Raw genomic sequence first — 16,267 nt, 5'->3', positions numbered from 1 at the left:
ATATAGACTACACACTAGAACCTGTCCAACTACAGTAGATGCTTGTAATCTCCCACGAGTTACAGTTCTATTTAAAAAATAAATAAAGTACGCTCCCTTGAGTTTATTTTATTGTTTGCAAAGTTTCGACCAATAAGTGCTTTGTCTGGTAGTTCTATTTTACCAGACTGTTGTGTGTTTAAATACAATAACCGGTCGTAAAAAAAAATTGTATCATCAGGAAATAAAGCGACAATAGTTGTAATCAAGAAGCCTGCCTGCTTATGGGGCTCAATGTGAATTGCAGACTCAAATTTACAACCATTGTGGAGGGAACAATATGTCTGGCAATTGACTGTGTTTGTGTGATATCATAATTGTAGGCCTACATTGTATTGACGATAGTCTCTCAGAACACAAACAAGTCCTTGATTTTTACAACTTAGGAACTTTGATATTACTGTAAATGTACTGTATGTCTGCAGAGCTGAAGCAATGATTTTCATCAGAAAGGTTCAACCCCTTTAGATAACATTTACATTTACATTTATGGCATTTAGCAGATGCCTTTATCCAAAGCGACTTACAACAAATACATTTTGGATACATAAAGTTACATTACAGTTAAAGATACGTACAGTTAAGATGTAGCCTTGGGTCTAGAGATGGGTCTTCAGTCTACGGTAGATTGGTAGTGACTCTGCAGTCATGACAGCAGTGGGAAGCTCATTCCACCAGCGGGGCGCCAGGACAGTGAAAAGCCATGACCGAGTAGTGCGGCTGCTGCATCCACGTAGAGGTGGCAGTGCCAGGCGGCCAGCCGAGGTGGAAGAGTGGAGTGATCGGGCAGGGGTTTGGGGGCTGACCATTGCTTGCAAGTAGGGAGGGGCTGTTTCCTTTGCTGCCCGGTAGGCGAACACCAGTGTCTTGAATCTGATGCGAGCTGCTACCGGGAGCCAGTGAAGGATGCGGAGGATGAGAGTGACATGGGAGAATTTGGGGAGATTTAACACCAGACGGGCGGCAGCGTTCCAGATGAGCTGCAGAGGCCTGATGATGGAGGCTGTGCAGTCCATGTGAAGGTCCATCACCACACTATTAGGATCAACAGAAAGAAATATTCTGCAATTTGTCAGTACACCCATTTCGCTTAAAATATAAATATGTGAGACATTGTGGGTGCTGAAGCAGAAAACCACGTTGTGGTCTGAGCTCCAATTGAGCACATAAATTGTCTAATTGACTTTGCTTAATGTCTTCTTAACTGTCCCATCCAAGCCATCAAAGTCCCATTTGCTGGCTGTTGCAAAGCCAGAGGTCACCAGACGTATTTGTGCATGGATTTGCTGTCTTTTTATTACTGAAAGTGGCCATTATAAGTTCAGGTACTTCAGGAAATATATTACTTTACCTTCAGTCGTCTGCGAAGAAGTCACAATTATCAACATATTATTTTGTGTTTATGTGATAACATGTGACCCTTTGAGCTACCTGTCTGCCGTATTCTGAGATGAAGATGATGAGATGATGAATTCACCCCATGTGTGTCCTCATGTTGGCCCTTGGGTGCCATTACTGAAAGAGACTGGGCTCATTTGATTATTTCTGTGTGACAGGTGGGGGTCTTCTCAATCAACATGAGCCATTATTTCTGGAAATTACTTCATGGGCAATTAATAGAGATGTGAGCGTGGGCTACAAGGCATCACTGTTATTTTATTTTATGAATCACAATTACGAAATTATTTTTGAAGAACACCTAATAACAATATGTGCTTAAGTGGCATTCTGGCACAGCGTCCCTCTCTTTGTTCGTACAAGCATCAAATCCCTCATGCATAATTACCTCTCAGCACGATAATGATGTATTGTGTGCTTCCTGCTATCGAACCTCTGAAAATATTTCTTATTTTTAATGGAACTTCTAACCATTAAATTTCTATTTTTGACCCAAGCATCTGTGTGTCTCTGTAAAGCACCGTTATCCTAAGATGTGGTGGAGTAAACATTCTGTACGGTTTACATTGTCCACTTATAAAATTGTAATAACACAATAAATGGTAATAATAACAACTGTTTCCAATGCTAAATTTGACACTTAAAATAAAACAACACAACATCCTAATATTATTTCGATTTTATCTCCATTTTGCTATCCTAACAGCCATTATATTGGACGTGCTCCAGTCTCAATGTTCCATTATGCATTCTATATACAATTCATTAGCTGAAATGACGGGCTCACGCTGTGGAACAACATGTACTGTAATCACATTGTTACACCAAGCATTAGCGCATCCACCATAAAGGCAGCTATTTAGATGCAAATTAGCCACATAAGTTTATCGTTACCATCATTAACAGGTGCCCTGCAAAACAAGATGCTTTATCACTGTCCGGGACCTGGATTTGTATGCAAATTACATTTGTCCAACATGTAGTGTTGCTGACACTGTGTACCCAGGACTAACCAAGGAGCACAAGGCTTACTGGGATCAAACTAAGCAATACACAGGACTAACCAAGGAGCACAAGGCTTACTGGGATCAAACCAAGCAATACACAGGGTGTCAATATTGGCATAACAGCCCATACCATTAATATGGCATCCAAATGTGTTTTTGTAACCAATAGGCAGATATTTTCAAGATTCAAGATTCAAGATTCTTTATTTGTCACGTGCATACAAGTATACAGTGAAATGCAAAAGTGACAGTGCCACAGAGTAGTGCAACAATACAATAAGTTTTAAAATACAATAAAATAAAAATAGAAGTACTAAAAAATATACAGTATGGACAGTATAAACAGTATAAACAATATGAACAGTATAACCGGTAAGCATATAAGTAAGCAATATAAATAGCAGATGGCAGATTTTACCCCTCTATTGGTAGGTTATTCGGGTAGTATTAGAAATAGCCCATATGAAAATTGGTTAAATTATGTACTTCTAAAAATGCATGACGCACATTAATTTTTGAGTTTCCCCTGTTTCCTCTGTTAATGGACAGAATGTTAATTAAATCAATAAATTAACAACACAAGAAAAAGCTGTTAAAGGGATATAGGCTACTACTGGTTTGTGATAAGGTTTTGTTTGGAAAGGCACCCAGCTGCCTCTCAATGACATTAGCCTAATTGAGCTCATTTTTAAAATGAACTGAGGGTTTCAATCACTTCTAGTGTGGAGATTGAAAGAGCCAAGCTGCCAATCAACAGTGGCAGTGCACAGGCGATAATTGCTGTCTCCTTTTAACAGAAAACTTTTCCTATTATTATTCCCCTTCATATGAAAAATATACTGCATTCAAAGCATTTCCTGCTCTTTTTTTTTCTCAAAATATGGTTGCAAAGCTTATATTTTGGGGAAGAGCAATCCTACCCATGCCTATGGGTGGTGACATCAAAGCTGGAGAAGTTCAGCCGTCACACTGAGTCAGGAGCCGACAGGGCACTGTCCTTGGTGGCCCACAGCATCATCAGATCCCCATTTTTTCTTTAACTAAGCCCTTCCAAAAGTTTGTTTTCCAAAGTGAATCAGCTATTCCGAGCACACAGGTGGCACGATTCTCTGACTAATTAATAACCTGTTCTGGACTGGATGAATATGGATGGCCCAACAACGGGAGGCGAGAGTCCTTGGAAAATAATCAGGACGTGAATAATGGCAAATATCTCTTTTATAAAACTGCCACAGTAGAGGGGAACCAGGGACAGCTTGAAGGCTCAGAGTGGCTGGCATACGTCCCACTGTCCACAGCCCACACAGGGCCGGCCCACCACGGCCCTGGCACTGCCGGCATGGCGTCACACTCTCTGGAGAAATCTGGACCGGAGCCATGGTGACATGCTGAGGGGAGATGGGGGGGAGAGTCTAGGCAGACTGACAAGGAAGAGCAAAATCTGGATACCTCAGGAACGAGGGTTTATGTCCCAGGCTGCACGGCGTCTGTGCCATATTTGTCATCCCTAGAGTTGTCTGGGTTGTCAGTTGAGTTTTGGATGAAGAGTGTACACGGTCGCTGTGGGAGTTGTTGTTTAGACTGGAGCTCATTGTTTTGGTTGAGATTAATGCCGTGGGTTGATGCATCAAAACGTCAGTGATTATTAAACGTCGGATTTTTGCAAGTAGCAAGTATTGCATGATTTTTTCTCGACAGTTTCATATCCTACTCAGTTTGCACCGGCAGTGGCAATATCAGGTGTGAATATTGTTTATTCAAATATACCTGGAGTGAAATTGTCTCCTTTTGTGACCAATGTTGCATGGATGTCCTATGAGATATTATATGACTGCCAATTGTTGGAATAGGAGAGTGTGATTACTGCAACAACAAACATTTACTTACTTGACTTTCCGAAGGGTAATCTAAGCAAACGCATTACAATACCAATTCAAATTGAGACAAACCACCTCAATAGACTCAATTTATGTAAAATGTCTACTTTTATTCTTGAACAATCTTTATATCTTCACAGGAGTACGTTGGTTGCAGTACAGTATAAGAATGCTTCAGAGTCTCCCACACTGTTCAGCAGTTGTAAACTGACTACATTGCTGTCCTATTATGTAGATAATTCTACTAGAATTGTATGTGTTTTATCAAGTGCTACGTTCTGTGGGCACAGTAAGTTATATTCTTCTCAAGAAATAAGTGCTCAACATATATTAGAGATTACATAATACAACAGTGAAACTGTACCACTAGTCCTCGGTTAAAACGATGGATCAATGGGTTTTATATACACTCAAGCCAGGTGTGTTCAACGTCCCTACACAACTAGACAAGACCTAAGAGCAGCTAAAGAGTTTCACTTCCATCAACATTGTTAAGCCTGACAATGTGTACGAGACCATAATGATCATTATCGTAAATTTCACAATAATTTTAAGCAATTATCTGGAAAACGTTGTTTGGTATTCTAGAGTGTCAGTCTGTGTCTTCCAAAAGCTTTTTCACAAGCCCATTAAAACACACATAATTGTCGCCCTAAAAAGCACAATGCAGGTTTTCTTTTAACAGACTGCTCTAGCTTGGAATAAACAGAAAAAAAGACAAAGCTCACACCCCACTGCTTTTGGAATAGAGCTATTAAAACAAACACAGGCATGAAGCCCATCCAACAACACCTGCACAGCAATGAAACTCGATATAACATAAACTACAGTAGCCAACTCATAAGTTGCTTACACCCAACATAGTATTTCACTGTACAGCAAAAACAATACCTTCTTACCCTTCTAGATGTGGAAATCTGAAACAATGCATGTTGTTTATGCAACATGTATGCAAGAATGGAAACTCCTGGTGTATACAGTAGGGTACAAGCATCTGCTGTTTATATTTCATAAAGGTAGGGAGGGTAAACAAGACTGAAGGAGGAAACAGCTCATCAAAAGGGAATCTTAGCTGCAGTAAACTGCTACAGAGAAATGTTCACCTTAATTCAGGTGAAAATGCAACCAGACAGAGAGAGACAGAGAGAGAGAGACAGACAGAGAGAGACAGCAATAGAAACAACAAACAGGAGAGACCAGTGAGCACTCTGAGCCATTATCTAAATGCCACCTGCTGAGAAAGTAGGGCTCCTTCCAAAGTTGACTGGCATCTTCAAAGCCGTAAATCTCCCCGAACTCCAGTCACTGTCATGTCACAGACAGAGAAAGGATGCTTCCATACGGCGCTGACAACTAATTATTCATTACAATGAGCATTCTTACAATTAGCATTGGCTTTCATCAGGCAAAGACACTTAAAAATGTACCCTCTGATTACTAAAAGCCTTATTTTTTTAAAGATTACTTATAAAAAAAACTCTTAATTGGCATAAGAGGTTGGTTTACCTCTTATTGTGGTGACAGAGTGGTGACACACTGCAAATCACTAGCTTCAAACACAGCATAAACAGTCTGTGTAGTGAGGCAGAATAATCAAACATTCATGTCTCCCCAGATCTACAGTAAGACTTGCCTGTAATTCTACCACTGTTGTCGTTGATGTCGTTAGCATGCTAACCATCACAACCATAATAGTACCCCAGGGTGGACTTTTTGGGCATATATTTGTTTTTAGTTCTTTTTTTAGGGGTTGAATTATATACGGCATAGATGTCAAACCTTTTGAGTTTAAGTTGTACTGAACTTTGCGGTTTATTGTTTTTAATATGTGGCAGACAGGCTAATTAATTTCCTTCTCATTTAAGTATCAATTTGTGTGGCAAGGCTGCAAAGAGTTAGTTATACATTTGTAGTGAGCATACACCTCCATACACTTGTGTTAGTTGCTTGTGTGACATACCTCATAAATAAAATAATAAATATCTCATAAATGTTTTCCAAGAAAATTGTTTTGGTGCTTTTTTCGTCATTCTCCATTCAGTTTGCTCCATTTTTTTTTAGATAAAACCAGATCTTTCCTGAATTAGTTCCTCAAACTCATTTTGTTTTAAGTATAATATTCAGCACTTCTGTAGAACATTTATCAACACTGTTAATTTGTCATGTATTTCAGTTAAGTCGAAGTTCAGTTAAGTTGAATTGAATGGCCTCAAGTGGGCTGACTGAAAAAACCTGTTATGAATTATTCGTTTTTTGTACTCTCAGCCAAAAACTCTGGTTACATTTGCAATATTCCTTTCCTTGTGGAAATTCTGTCGTAGTTACCTAGAGAACTATAAACTGATGGGCCGATCCTCAACCCATACAATTTAAACTTCTAGGCTTTTTCTTTTTTGGCATAAGTTAGGCATTGCTCCCATGGCTAAGCTCTGCATCTTACACCCTAGATGAGATAGCATAGTTCTCACTATCTGAACCACACACCAAATGAGGCAGACAAAAAGATTTTAGCAGTTCATTACAGTAGTTCTTCTCCTGGCTGCCCTCTCATTTCCGGCCCCTGTACTCACAGGGTGTCTGTGTTATTTTGGAGGTGTGTGTTAGCAGCTGATTATGTAGGTGTGATTGCTGCCTCTCTCTAACAGGATGTTGGGGAGCTGGTGACCCGGGCCCAATGGACCTTGAGAAGTGCTGGCATTGCAGTGTTCTGATGAGCAGTCTCTGTCTGGGGCATCTGCTTAACACACACAGACACACACACACACACACACACACACACACACACACACACACACACACACACACACACACACACACACACACACACACACACACACACACACACTACTTAGGAGCAGAGAGGGCTGGGGAATTAAACACTCATCCTTGTCTATCCACTATCCACAACCTACTGTACAGTACGTGATATAGTGGACACCGTGGAAAAATTCCCCTATTAGGCCTCGGTTTGATGAACATAATAGGCAATGTAAATGTGGTTCATGTCTATGGCAGTATGCCCTGACTGAATAGGATTACAAGCATAAGATAATACAATCTAGTTAATCATGACATTAAAAATGTAATGATGTTAGTATTAGATAATGGTAATTGACATAAAAATCAGTTTTCATAGACTTTGGATTAGCAGAATCCTAATCATGAATTCTTGAGCTAATCAAATAAAGTGGAATGTATCTTCAAAAGGGATCTTGTCTTTTCTGTTGGCAAGGCAATAGCCTTGAATCTTTTATTCCAAGCAAGCATCTGCTTTTTCTATTGAAATAAAGCATAGTTTGAAGTCAACAAAGCCTGTATCCGATACTGTACATCAACAGATGCATCTATAAATGTGTTGTTTAATTCCACCAACAATCACTCTCCTGAGAAGTGTTCCATTTTCATACACAAAGCAACAACCAACCAAAACAACCAATCCATCAAAGAACATTTTTAAATGGAATACAAAAATAGAGATGGAGAAAGAAGATTCATTGAAAAGGTTCATTTGAATTTCATCATGCTTAACTATTTCATTCATGGGAGGCGTTGTAAGTTTGCCTCTCGTATTTTCGCCTTCAATGACTCATATTTCAATCTTCTTCAGTATGCTTGGACTATGAAACAGCCCAACATATGCAGGTACAGTATAAGTGGTAGACATGTTGCAGGTGGGTTTTTTTCCATGCTTTCCCCTCCTTTTTCCCACATCCCTCTTTAATCAACTACAGCCACAGCCCTGTGGTAGTGGCCTTTAGAAAATTGACCTTTCACTACAACAGGCTGTCAGAAATCCAAGAACATAACTGGCAAGCGTTATCCTGCAAATCTTTCCAAATCGTTTCCCTTTTTTAACTTAGCAACCCTGAGAGAAATAACCACGCTTAACAAACCATGAAACTGCACTGACGAGGGAACAGCCTTGCATTATTCAGCCACTCTCACCGTCTCCCTGGTCATCAGAACAGACAGGATGAGGCGAGGGGGCATGTGGTAGAACACATCTCCCCCCCTGTCTTTGCCCTGCTTTAAACACCTCTCAGCCGTTCCCATGGCGATGCTGAAATCCATCCCGTCCTCCCCTTCTTGTTGTTGACACGCTGGGCCTCTGCTGTGGGGCGGCCATATTGATCGCCGGGGCTCCAGTAAGGCCAGTGCACTGGGAGCTTTGGGGGCGAGGGCTGTGGGAGGGAGATAACAATGGCCCCCTCCCCGTGAAGCGTGCAGCGACTGGGGGGCTTGCCAAGGCGGACACTGGCCCCGCTGTCTCTCCCCTGCTCTGTTTCATAAGGATTATAGCAGATGCCCTCCTAAAAAAGAGAAGAGGGATTATCACTGGTGTTTGTCCTCCACAATCAGTCCCAGGTGCATTCAAATGGACAGTAATCCCACCGTCCGTGTCCCCAAACAGAACAGGGCTGCTCACAGATGCACGCCATGCCCTCCCTCTCCCTTCTCTCTCCCTTCTCTCTCCCTTCTCTCTCTCGGAGGGGAAGAATAGAGCTAGACCAGCTACACCGCTATGGCTCTGCTCAGTGGAACCAGATGTCACTTACTCTTTGTCGGTTGGAGGTTATTCTAACCTTGGCTCTGGGTTGTTACTCATAAACGCCAGTCAGTCACTCTATGGTCACATTTGCAAATGTCAAGGGACTAGATGAACTTCAAAAAGCAATTTACTGTGTGAAACTATTATCTTTTTAATTTTAGCCCAAAGCATCACGTTTCACCTAAGCAATTACATGTTCTGATTAACACATTCAAGTAAATTATTCCAATAATATATTTGGAATTAAAGAATAGCCATGAGGACATTCTCAAACAGTGAAAACCAAATAGCCACAGCCACATGGTACAGGCCACATAGCAACCTATTAACATGCCTGTTTGCTGTTGCCTTTTTAAAGGGATTGCATGTATGTCCACTCAAGGGTGGACCACCAAAAGAACCCACCTGTCACCTGTCATGTTTAATTATTTTGTACAAACATTGCTCCAAACGTTGCAATGCAGAAGGCTTAGTAGGCCTAAATCTGGCCCATAATATAACATTCAATTATGATATGTCTATCATGCCTGTGGTCAATATAGCAATCACTATGTGCTGGTCCAAATCAAGGTACATTCCTTGGCCCAAATAAATTGATGTGCAGGTACAACATTTGGAGCAGAATGATATTAAATCGCTTTTTTTACCTGTGCACCATGAGGCAGGTATGATAGCTAAACCCTCATCACTCATTTTCAGCTCCTGATTGCTGGAACAAGACCCATCCTGGAGACCTCCCCCTTCAATTAAACCTGTAATGAAGTTCCTGGCTGCAAACAATGGAACAGATTTCATCACTCGGTGAGTGGGCTTTCTCCTCTATTCCTATTGAAGTCAATGAGGAAAGTTTCCATTAAATCCCAGACTTCGATTCCAGCGATGAATCTGTGCATCATGAAACAATGTGATACTCTACCACACTAATCTGTGGTATTGAAGACGTCAGTACAGGCCTTGCGCTTTTGAATGAGCAAATGCTGAACATAATGATTGTTGCACAAGAGGTCTTGTCCACTTTCCCGTATTTTTTCCAATAATAGAATTCACGGATTGCCAAGCATTAGTCTGCCTGGTTCCGTTGGATGCCTTGCTGAAGGGGAAAGCTGCAGAATGGGACTGTTGCTGTGCATGGCTGTGAATTGCTGTGTTATTGACGACCAGGAATTGAACCCATGTTGTTGAAATACCATATGACCATGTTAACTCCCTGAGCCAAAGTTTGAGGTGGCCAACACATGCTTTCAGGCCTCAACCTAACCCACTTGGATCAGTAACAGACAACCATGAAAGAATCAGACAAACGACCGCTGTTGTTTTAAATGTACAAAGTTGCACAGGTCTTTTATCAGTATTTGAAAATATTCAACAATGAAATATAAGTCAAATCAACAGTAAGAATAAGTAATAACAATAATTAATATCAACAATAACTATAATTAAAATCAAACCTTTTTCCTCTTTTACAGAAACACCTGAGGGAAGCAAATTAAAAAATAACCCCAAAAAGAGTGATGTAATTAAGTAAAAAAAAAAAAGAAGAAAAAAAAAAAAAAAAAAACTGAAAGACAAGCTCATACAGGGTCACTCACATTCATCCAGGTATGTACAGAACATTCTCCCCACGACTGTATTTGACAGCAGTGACAATAAGAATAAGGACAAAGATGATAGCTCCATACACATTCCCCACTCTCAATGACGGCCGTTCACTTTGGCGGCCATTTTTAAACCAAGTCAGTCTAAGAGACCGGCTAGCGATATTGCTAGTCTATGCTCATGGGTGTTTGTGAGTGCTCGTGTAACAGCCACAGGACTGACACAATACAACGTGAAGTTATGATCTGAAAGGCGGTGGAGAGGATTCAACACAGAGTTGCCTTGCTAAAAATATATGACACCAGCATTATAGTCAAAAGTTCTCAAAACAAATGAAAAAAGACAGACAAATTCTTTAAAAATGGTCCCTGGACATGTAAACCACTACCACACTCAAACCTCTACCATTGGCCCGCTTCCCCGCGCAAGTTATCATTCATTTAACCTGTTTCGAAAAGAAACACAACATAAAGAATAGTTTAGAGGTGGATTTGAGTATCACATTTTACAAATGTTTATACATTTAATATTCATCACCATTCAACCTTTCCGTATTAGTCTGTCATCTTGCTATCATTCAAATCTCACCACAAAAAAATATGTTAGGGGAATTATGAATTATGGGAGAAAGAGTAACAGAAAGAAAACTTTGGTCAGAGAGTACACAGAAAGAGTAAGCAATGACAAAAAACATCAGGAAAAAATATCATTCATCGCTCAAGGGTAGTGAAAAAAACTGAATCAAAGCAAAGTGGTTTTCTCTCTTTCTCACACTGGGGCCCATATATTAGTACTCCTCCCATACATCTGGGTCTGCACGTTATTCTGATTTCCTCACAGAGGAAAGAAGGAAAGAAAGTAGGTGCTCTTTTCATGAAAGTCATGTTGGTCTGATTGTCCACAGAAAGTGCCGGCAGGAGGCCCCGGCTCAAGGATATACAATCACAGCGTATACGACAAGATCCTTTACTGGAAAGGAATTGAGAGTCCATGACAGGGCCCTAAGGACTTTGGACCTGCATTTCTGTTGGTACATGTATGTGTATTTGTGTGTGTGTGTGTGTGTGTGTGTGTCTGTGTCTGTGTGTGTATACATGTAATGTGAGGACATATGTATATCTGTGACTCTGTTTAAGTGTCCTGGTGTTGCAGGATGGTCTATTCAGAGGACGTCTTGACATGTGTCCCTCCCTGCTCCTGAAGGCAGTTCTTGCGGATGACAGGTAGGGGGTGTGCTTCCGTGTTGAAGACCCAGTCCTCCAGTGGCAACAGGTCGTCATCAGAGAAGAGCAGGTACAGATACCTGAGTGACCAGACAGGCACGTTATTATTATTACATTATTGCCTGTAGTAACTGCTGGAGTATTTACTGGACATCATGTAGTTCTCAGTAGTCATTGACACAAAACAAATACATAGGTAACACTGAATTAATTAATGTACAAATTAGTGAAGATTTACATATGTAACGATGGTCAAACTGACATTCAGATTACAATACTTTGGTAAAATGTAAAACTTTTGTATCATCATGGCTATTTCGTGAACAGTGCTGAAACAGCATGCCAAAGGACAAAGTCAGTTTTTTGTTGGATGGAGCATTTCTGAGAAATTAACAAAAGCTGCAATTCAGCCAGAGGAGAAATGTACCAGTACTATTTTTATCTTTCTTTCTTTCTTTCTTTCTTAGAAATATTTCTACAAAGTATGTAGGATTCTTTATTGTTGGAGGCCCAGCAGGCTCTCCCCCTTCCTTTAGGCTCATTCAGGTCTGACACAGCATCGCTGTGTGGATGGTTCGCATCGCTCTCAACTACTCAAGAGCAAGGTCTGAGAAGAATCTAGATTGAGTCTTTCAGCGAAATCTGAACAACATTTTCTCCTATCTTCCTTTCATGATCAAAAGAGAGAAATCTCATTTGAAAAAATGAGCACCCCGAAAGGGTTCTTCTCTCAATGTGCAAATGAACAGTGAGCTTGAGTGCACTCAGCACATACTGTGAATGTATCATACTAATATGAGTGTTCTCAATGGACAGAAATAAAGATAGGAGGGAGAGTAAATCCAATCGCTACTGTACCAGCTTAGAGGTACCTTTATCATGCTTCATGTGCCATATACTCTCAGTGACAGAATCTCTGTTATGCAACAGAGAATTTGGAATCTAAAATGTCTCCTGTGATCTCAATTGGGGATGTGTTGATTGGCAGCTGGACTCACTTGAGTGTCTCAGAGAGAAAGAAGCTCTGCTGCATGTTGTCGTGGCTGACTGTCGTGGCGTAGACGTCTCGGATTCCAGAGAAGCCTGCCTCCACTCGACAGTGTTGCTCCAACGCCTGAGGAGGAGAAAGGACAGAATAGGGTTGAAGAAAATCACAGTGCTAGTATTCAAACCTATCACATTAATGATTGAAATTCTGAGAGAATGACATGCCCAATAGTCCATGCTGTACATATGCCTCCATAGGTGGAGTTTTGTGTACATAATGTAACATGGTCAAGCCCTTCTATTGGCTCAACAATGGCTGCCCAGAGATGCTAAGTCTGACAAGTAAATGGAATGGCTGAACTAGTCGAGGGAATTAGCACACTATTACCCCAATAACAAGGCAGAGTAATACACCCAAATGAACAAAGACCTTTGTGTTAGCGTTGGGTCTGCATGACAAGAGGCTACGCAGCCTTTTTTCAACCTTCGTTCCCAATAATTAAAGAATGTCAACTTGTCATCCTGATCGCTCTACTTCTCTGCACCCTGAATTAATGCTAAATCCATCATCCAACCCTCTTTCATGTACAGAGGTTAATGTGCCACCATTGCCAAATTACCATCTCAGCCCCCTACACAACCCCTCTTGCTGTCTCTGGCCTGTGCCAAACCATTGAATCTTTCATAGAGTATGGGGTTACTCAAGGCAAGCAAGGTTTCTATAGGGTGTCGTAGCAAGTTAGTTGTGAATGCTAATTGAGGATGTTGGAGGACTTAGGCCTAATGTGGCAGGCTGACACAGTCACAGACTCAAATAGTCTCTGACTCTCCCTAACCAGCCTGTCTCCTTAGCACAAGGGTGCACAACTTGTGTCATTCAGAGCCAGCATCCTGCTGGGTCTTTTTTCTCTCTGGCATTTAATTGAATCATAAGCTAATAACCCTGGCAGTCCAGAGAGAGCAAGCAAGTGGTCTAGGTCTTAACCCCTCGCAAGACCAAAGTATTTGTACACCTTACCTGGCAATGACATTGTAGCAACACATCAGTAACTCACCTGTACTGCTTCCCAGCCCCACTCTCGGTACTTGGGGTCATGGGTCAGACGCCACATGTACATATAGCTCTCGATGACCTCTGGCCGCAGGATGTAATACCTGTCACTCAGTCTGGTTGCCGTGGCTTCCGCCCCGCCATCAAATCGGAAAGCCTCAGGCCCTAATTTTGTGGCTGAGGGAGAGAAGACACAGACACGCAGCGGGGGCAGATTAGCGAAATGATGTAACAATCACAGGGACATTGATTTCTGTTTGAGGTAAAAGCTTCTTCAACCAGGCCTCTAAGGTATTAAATCAGAAATCCTTTAAAAAGGCATAACATAGTCCTGTGTAATTCAGTGACATCTATTGCCTACAATGCGGTCCTGGCACAGACTAGCACATCATGATGCTTTGAAAAGCCATAAACAATTCACCATAGAATAAAGACATTCCCTGTTGGCCTCCAGATGGTCTAGGAGGCTTTATCTCTGTTACCTTGCAAGGCTCTGCAGCATGCTAAAGAGATTCTATCTTCGGTGGCACAAAGCAATCTATTCTGAGTACAGTAGCACTTTCTGGGAGGGAACATGGGCATAGGGACATTTAAAAATTTTGAAACGCAATCTGAGTGTGACTGAATGTAATATTATATTTTTTTCCCACTGCTCTACATTTGCCAGAGCATTTGCTGTGGCTTATAAATGCTCAATGACCATTCTGTGTTCCCGCTAGAAAATTGGGTTCCCTTCATAGGGACACACAGGTCTCTAGTCCCTAGGTTGGGATTGGAGTGTGAGTGGCCATGTCCGGCCGGGATAGAAAATCATCCTGAAATAAGAAACTGACACAGACATCAAGGTCTCTTTGGTCAGCCGGCTCAATATGTCTCCTATTGATGTGTGTGTTTGTGTGTGTGTGTGTGTGGGGGTGGGGGGGGGGGGGGGGGGGGGGGGGGGGGAATAGGAAAAAAAGGAGAAACAAGAGACCATAGGCTAAATCGTCAGTAGTCGTGTAATAGGTTTCTGACCATTTATATTACCCTGGGCAAAAAAGATTACATGGGACAGCCAGCCAGCAGCTAAGCCCAGAGCCGGCACCAGTGTATTTACTCTTCCCCATTTTCCATCAGCCTGTTGTCAACTAGATAATTCTATCAATACATTTGCTTGGAAATGCTACCACTAATTCCAACAAATGACATCACCAATAACCTGTGGTGCTGACTAAATTATTGATACTTCTGCAACTAATCAGTTAGAACCGCTCATGTCCATGTCTCTCAACTGCCCCTCTTCCTCTCAGGGGCAGTTCTGTCGTGTTAAAGAAATTGTCTGGTGACGTGAGGGAACAGGGAAAATCCATTGAGGTCGATTGTCTACTTTACACATGTTGTTCTGTACAATTCTGTAAATTACAAGACTAAGGGCAAGATTGAGCACAGGAAAAATGGTCCAAGGTAAAACAATCTCAACTACCCAGACAGCTAGAACTTTCTCACTGAAATCACAACATCAATCTGGCGGGAGAGGAACAAGAGTGATGGTGGCAAAGACAGCACTTCAGTCATCGTCTTCTTTCCATTCCAGCGCACAGGGCTGACTTCTAAAACCTTCTCAGTTCATTTTAGGCCTGAGAATTTATTTGGGATCTAGTAGTCGATCTATACATCAACTTCATCTCTACAATAGCAGCACAAGGGCCTCCGATGGCTGACTTCTATACAGTACATTTTCTCTCTTGTGTGAATTGATAGGTCTGCACTGCTTTGTCTTTGTCCTTCCCGGAGAACGCGTTGCTCACTCGCCTGCCTGTTGCTGCGATGGCATGGATCCAGAGGCGAGGCAGAAGGAGAGCCTTTATTGTCTGTATTAAAGACACTGCTAAGTATGAGCCACTCGACGGCACAGAGCAAATCTCTCCTTTTCCCTCCAAAGGCATCTAATCCAACAGCCGCTAAGAGCCTCTCAGTGTACAGAGCATCGTCTAATGAGAAGAAATACCACAGCGTATGGCAATGTAAAACGGAACTCAAAACGCCTTTTGGGTGAGAGATCAAACGTGTTCTAACTCTATCAAGAAACTTGTTATGTGATGAGTCATAGGAACGGTGAAAGGAGAAAAAAGGCACTTTTGAGGATGAATCCAGAGGCAGACCGCCCTGTGCTGGAAAAACTTGAGAAATTTGCTGTGAAGATTATTTTTTCTCGAAGTGTCAGGGCCAAAGACAGATGCCGAGGACGAGAGGCGAGATCAAACAAGGTTTTTTTTTCCCCAAATCGGAACTCATCTCTCACAAGTCTCTCTCTCTCTCTTTTAATTTCCCTCCAGTTCACCCCTCTCAGTCCAACACGCGGAATCTCATCAAGACTTGAGCAATTCTGACTTTTTTGATCTCTGTCCTCTCCAGGTTGAGCCGCCTGTATTTCATTTTCCTGTGGTCTCTGTGAGACTCCACTTGTCTGTTCACTCTGCAACCGAAAGAGGAGCACTGGCTCTCTCTCCTCATTCTGAATCACAACAGACTGTGATTACAGATTTCAAAAAGCTAGTAGA

General features: G+C 41.7%; 1 protein-coding gene across 1 annotated transcript in view; it reads right to left on the bottom strand.

Annotated features, from left to right (window-relative positions):
• Nucleotides 1-10,211: 10,211 nt before the first annotated feature.
• Nucleotides 10,212-16,267, bottom strand: part of LOC310810950 (mannosyl-oligosaccharide 1,2-alpha-mannosidase IA) — a 136,808-nt gene continuing 130,752 nt past the window's right edge. The window contains exons 10-12 of the mRNA XM_083678894.1: nt 13,732-13,904; nt 12,688-12,803; nt 10,212-11,769 (exon numbers count right to left, since the gene is read on the bottom strand). Of these exons, the coding sequence (XP_083535020.1) occupies nt 11,625-11,769; nt 12,688-12,803; nt 13,732-13,904 (434 nt within the window). The 3' untranslated portion in view covers nt 10,212-11,624. The remainder of the gene's footprint in view (nt 11,770-12,687; nt 12,804-13,731; nt 13,905-16,267) is intronic.

The sequence above is a fragment of the Argentina silus genome (assembly GCF_951799395.1).
Source record: "Argentina silus genome assembly, chromosome: 10".
NCBI lineage: Eukaryota > Metazoa > Chordata > Actinopteri > Argentiniformes > Argentinidae > Argentina > Argentina silus.
Note: the sequence above shows the minus strand (reverse complement) of the source record. Positions and strands in the feature narration are given on the sequence as shown.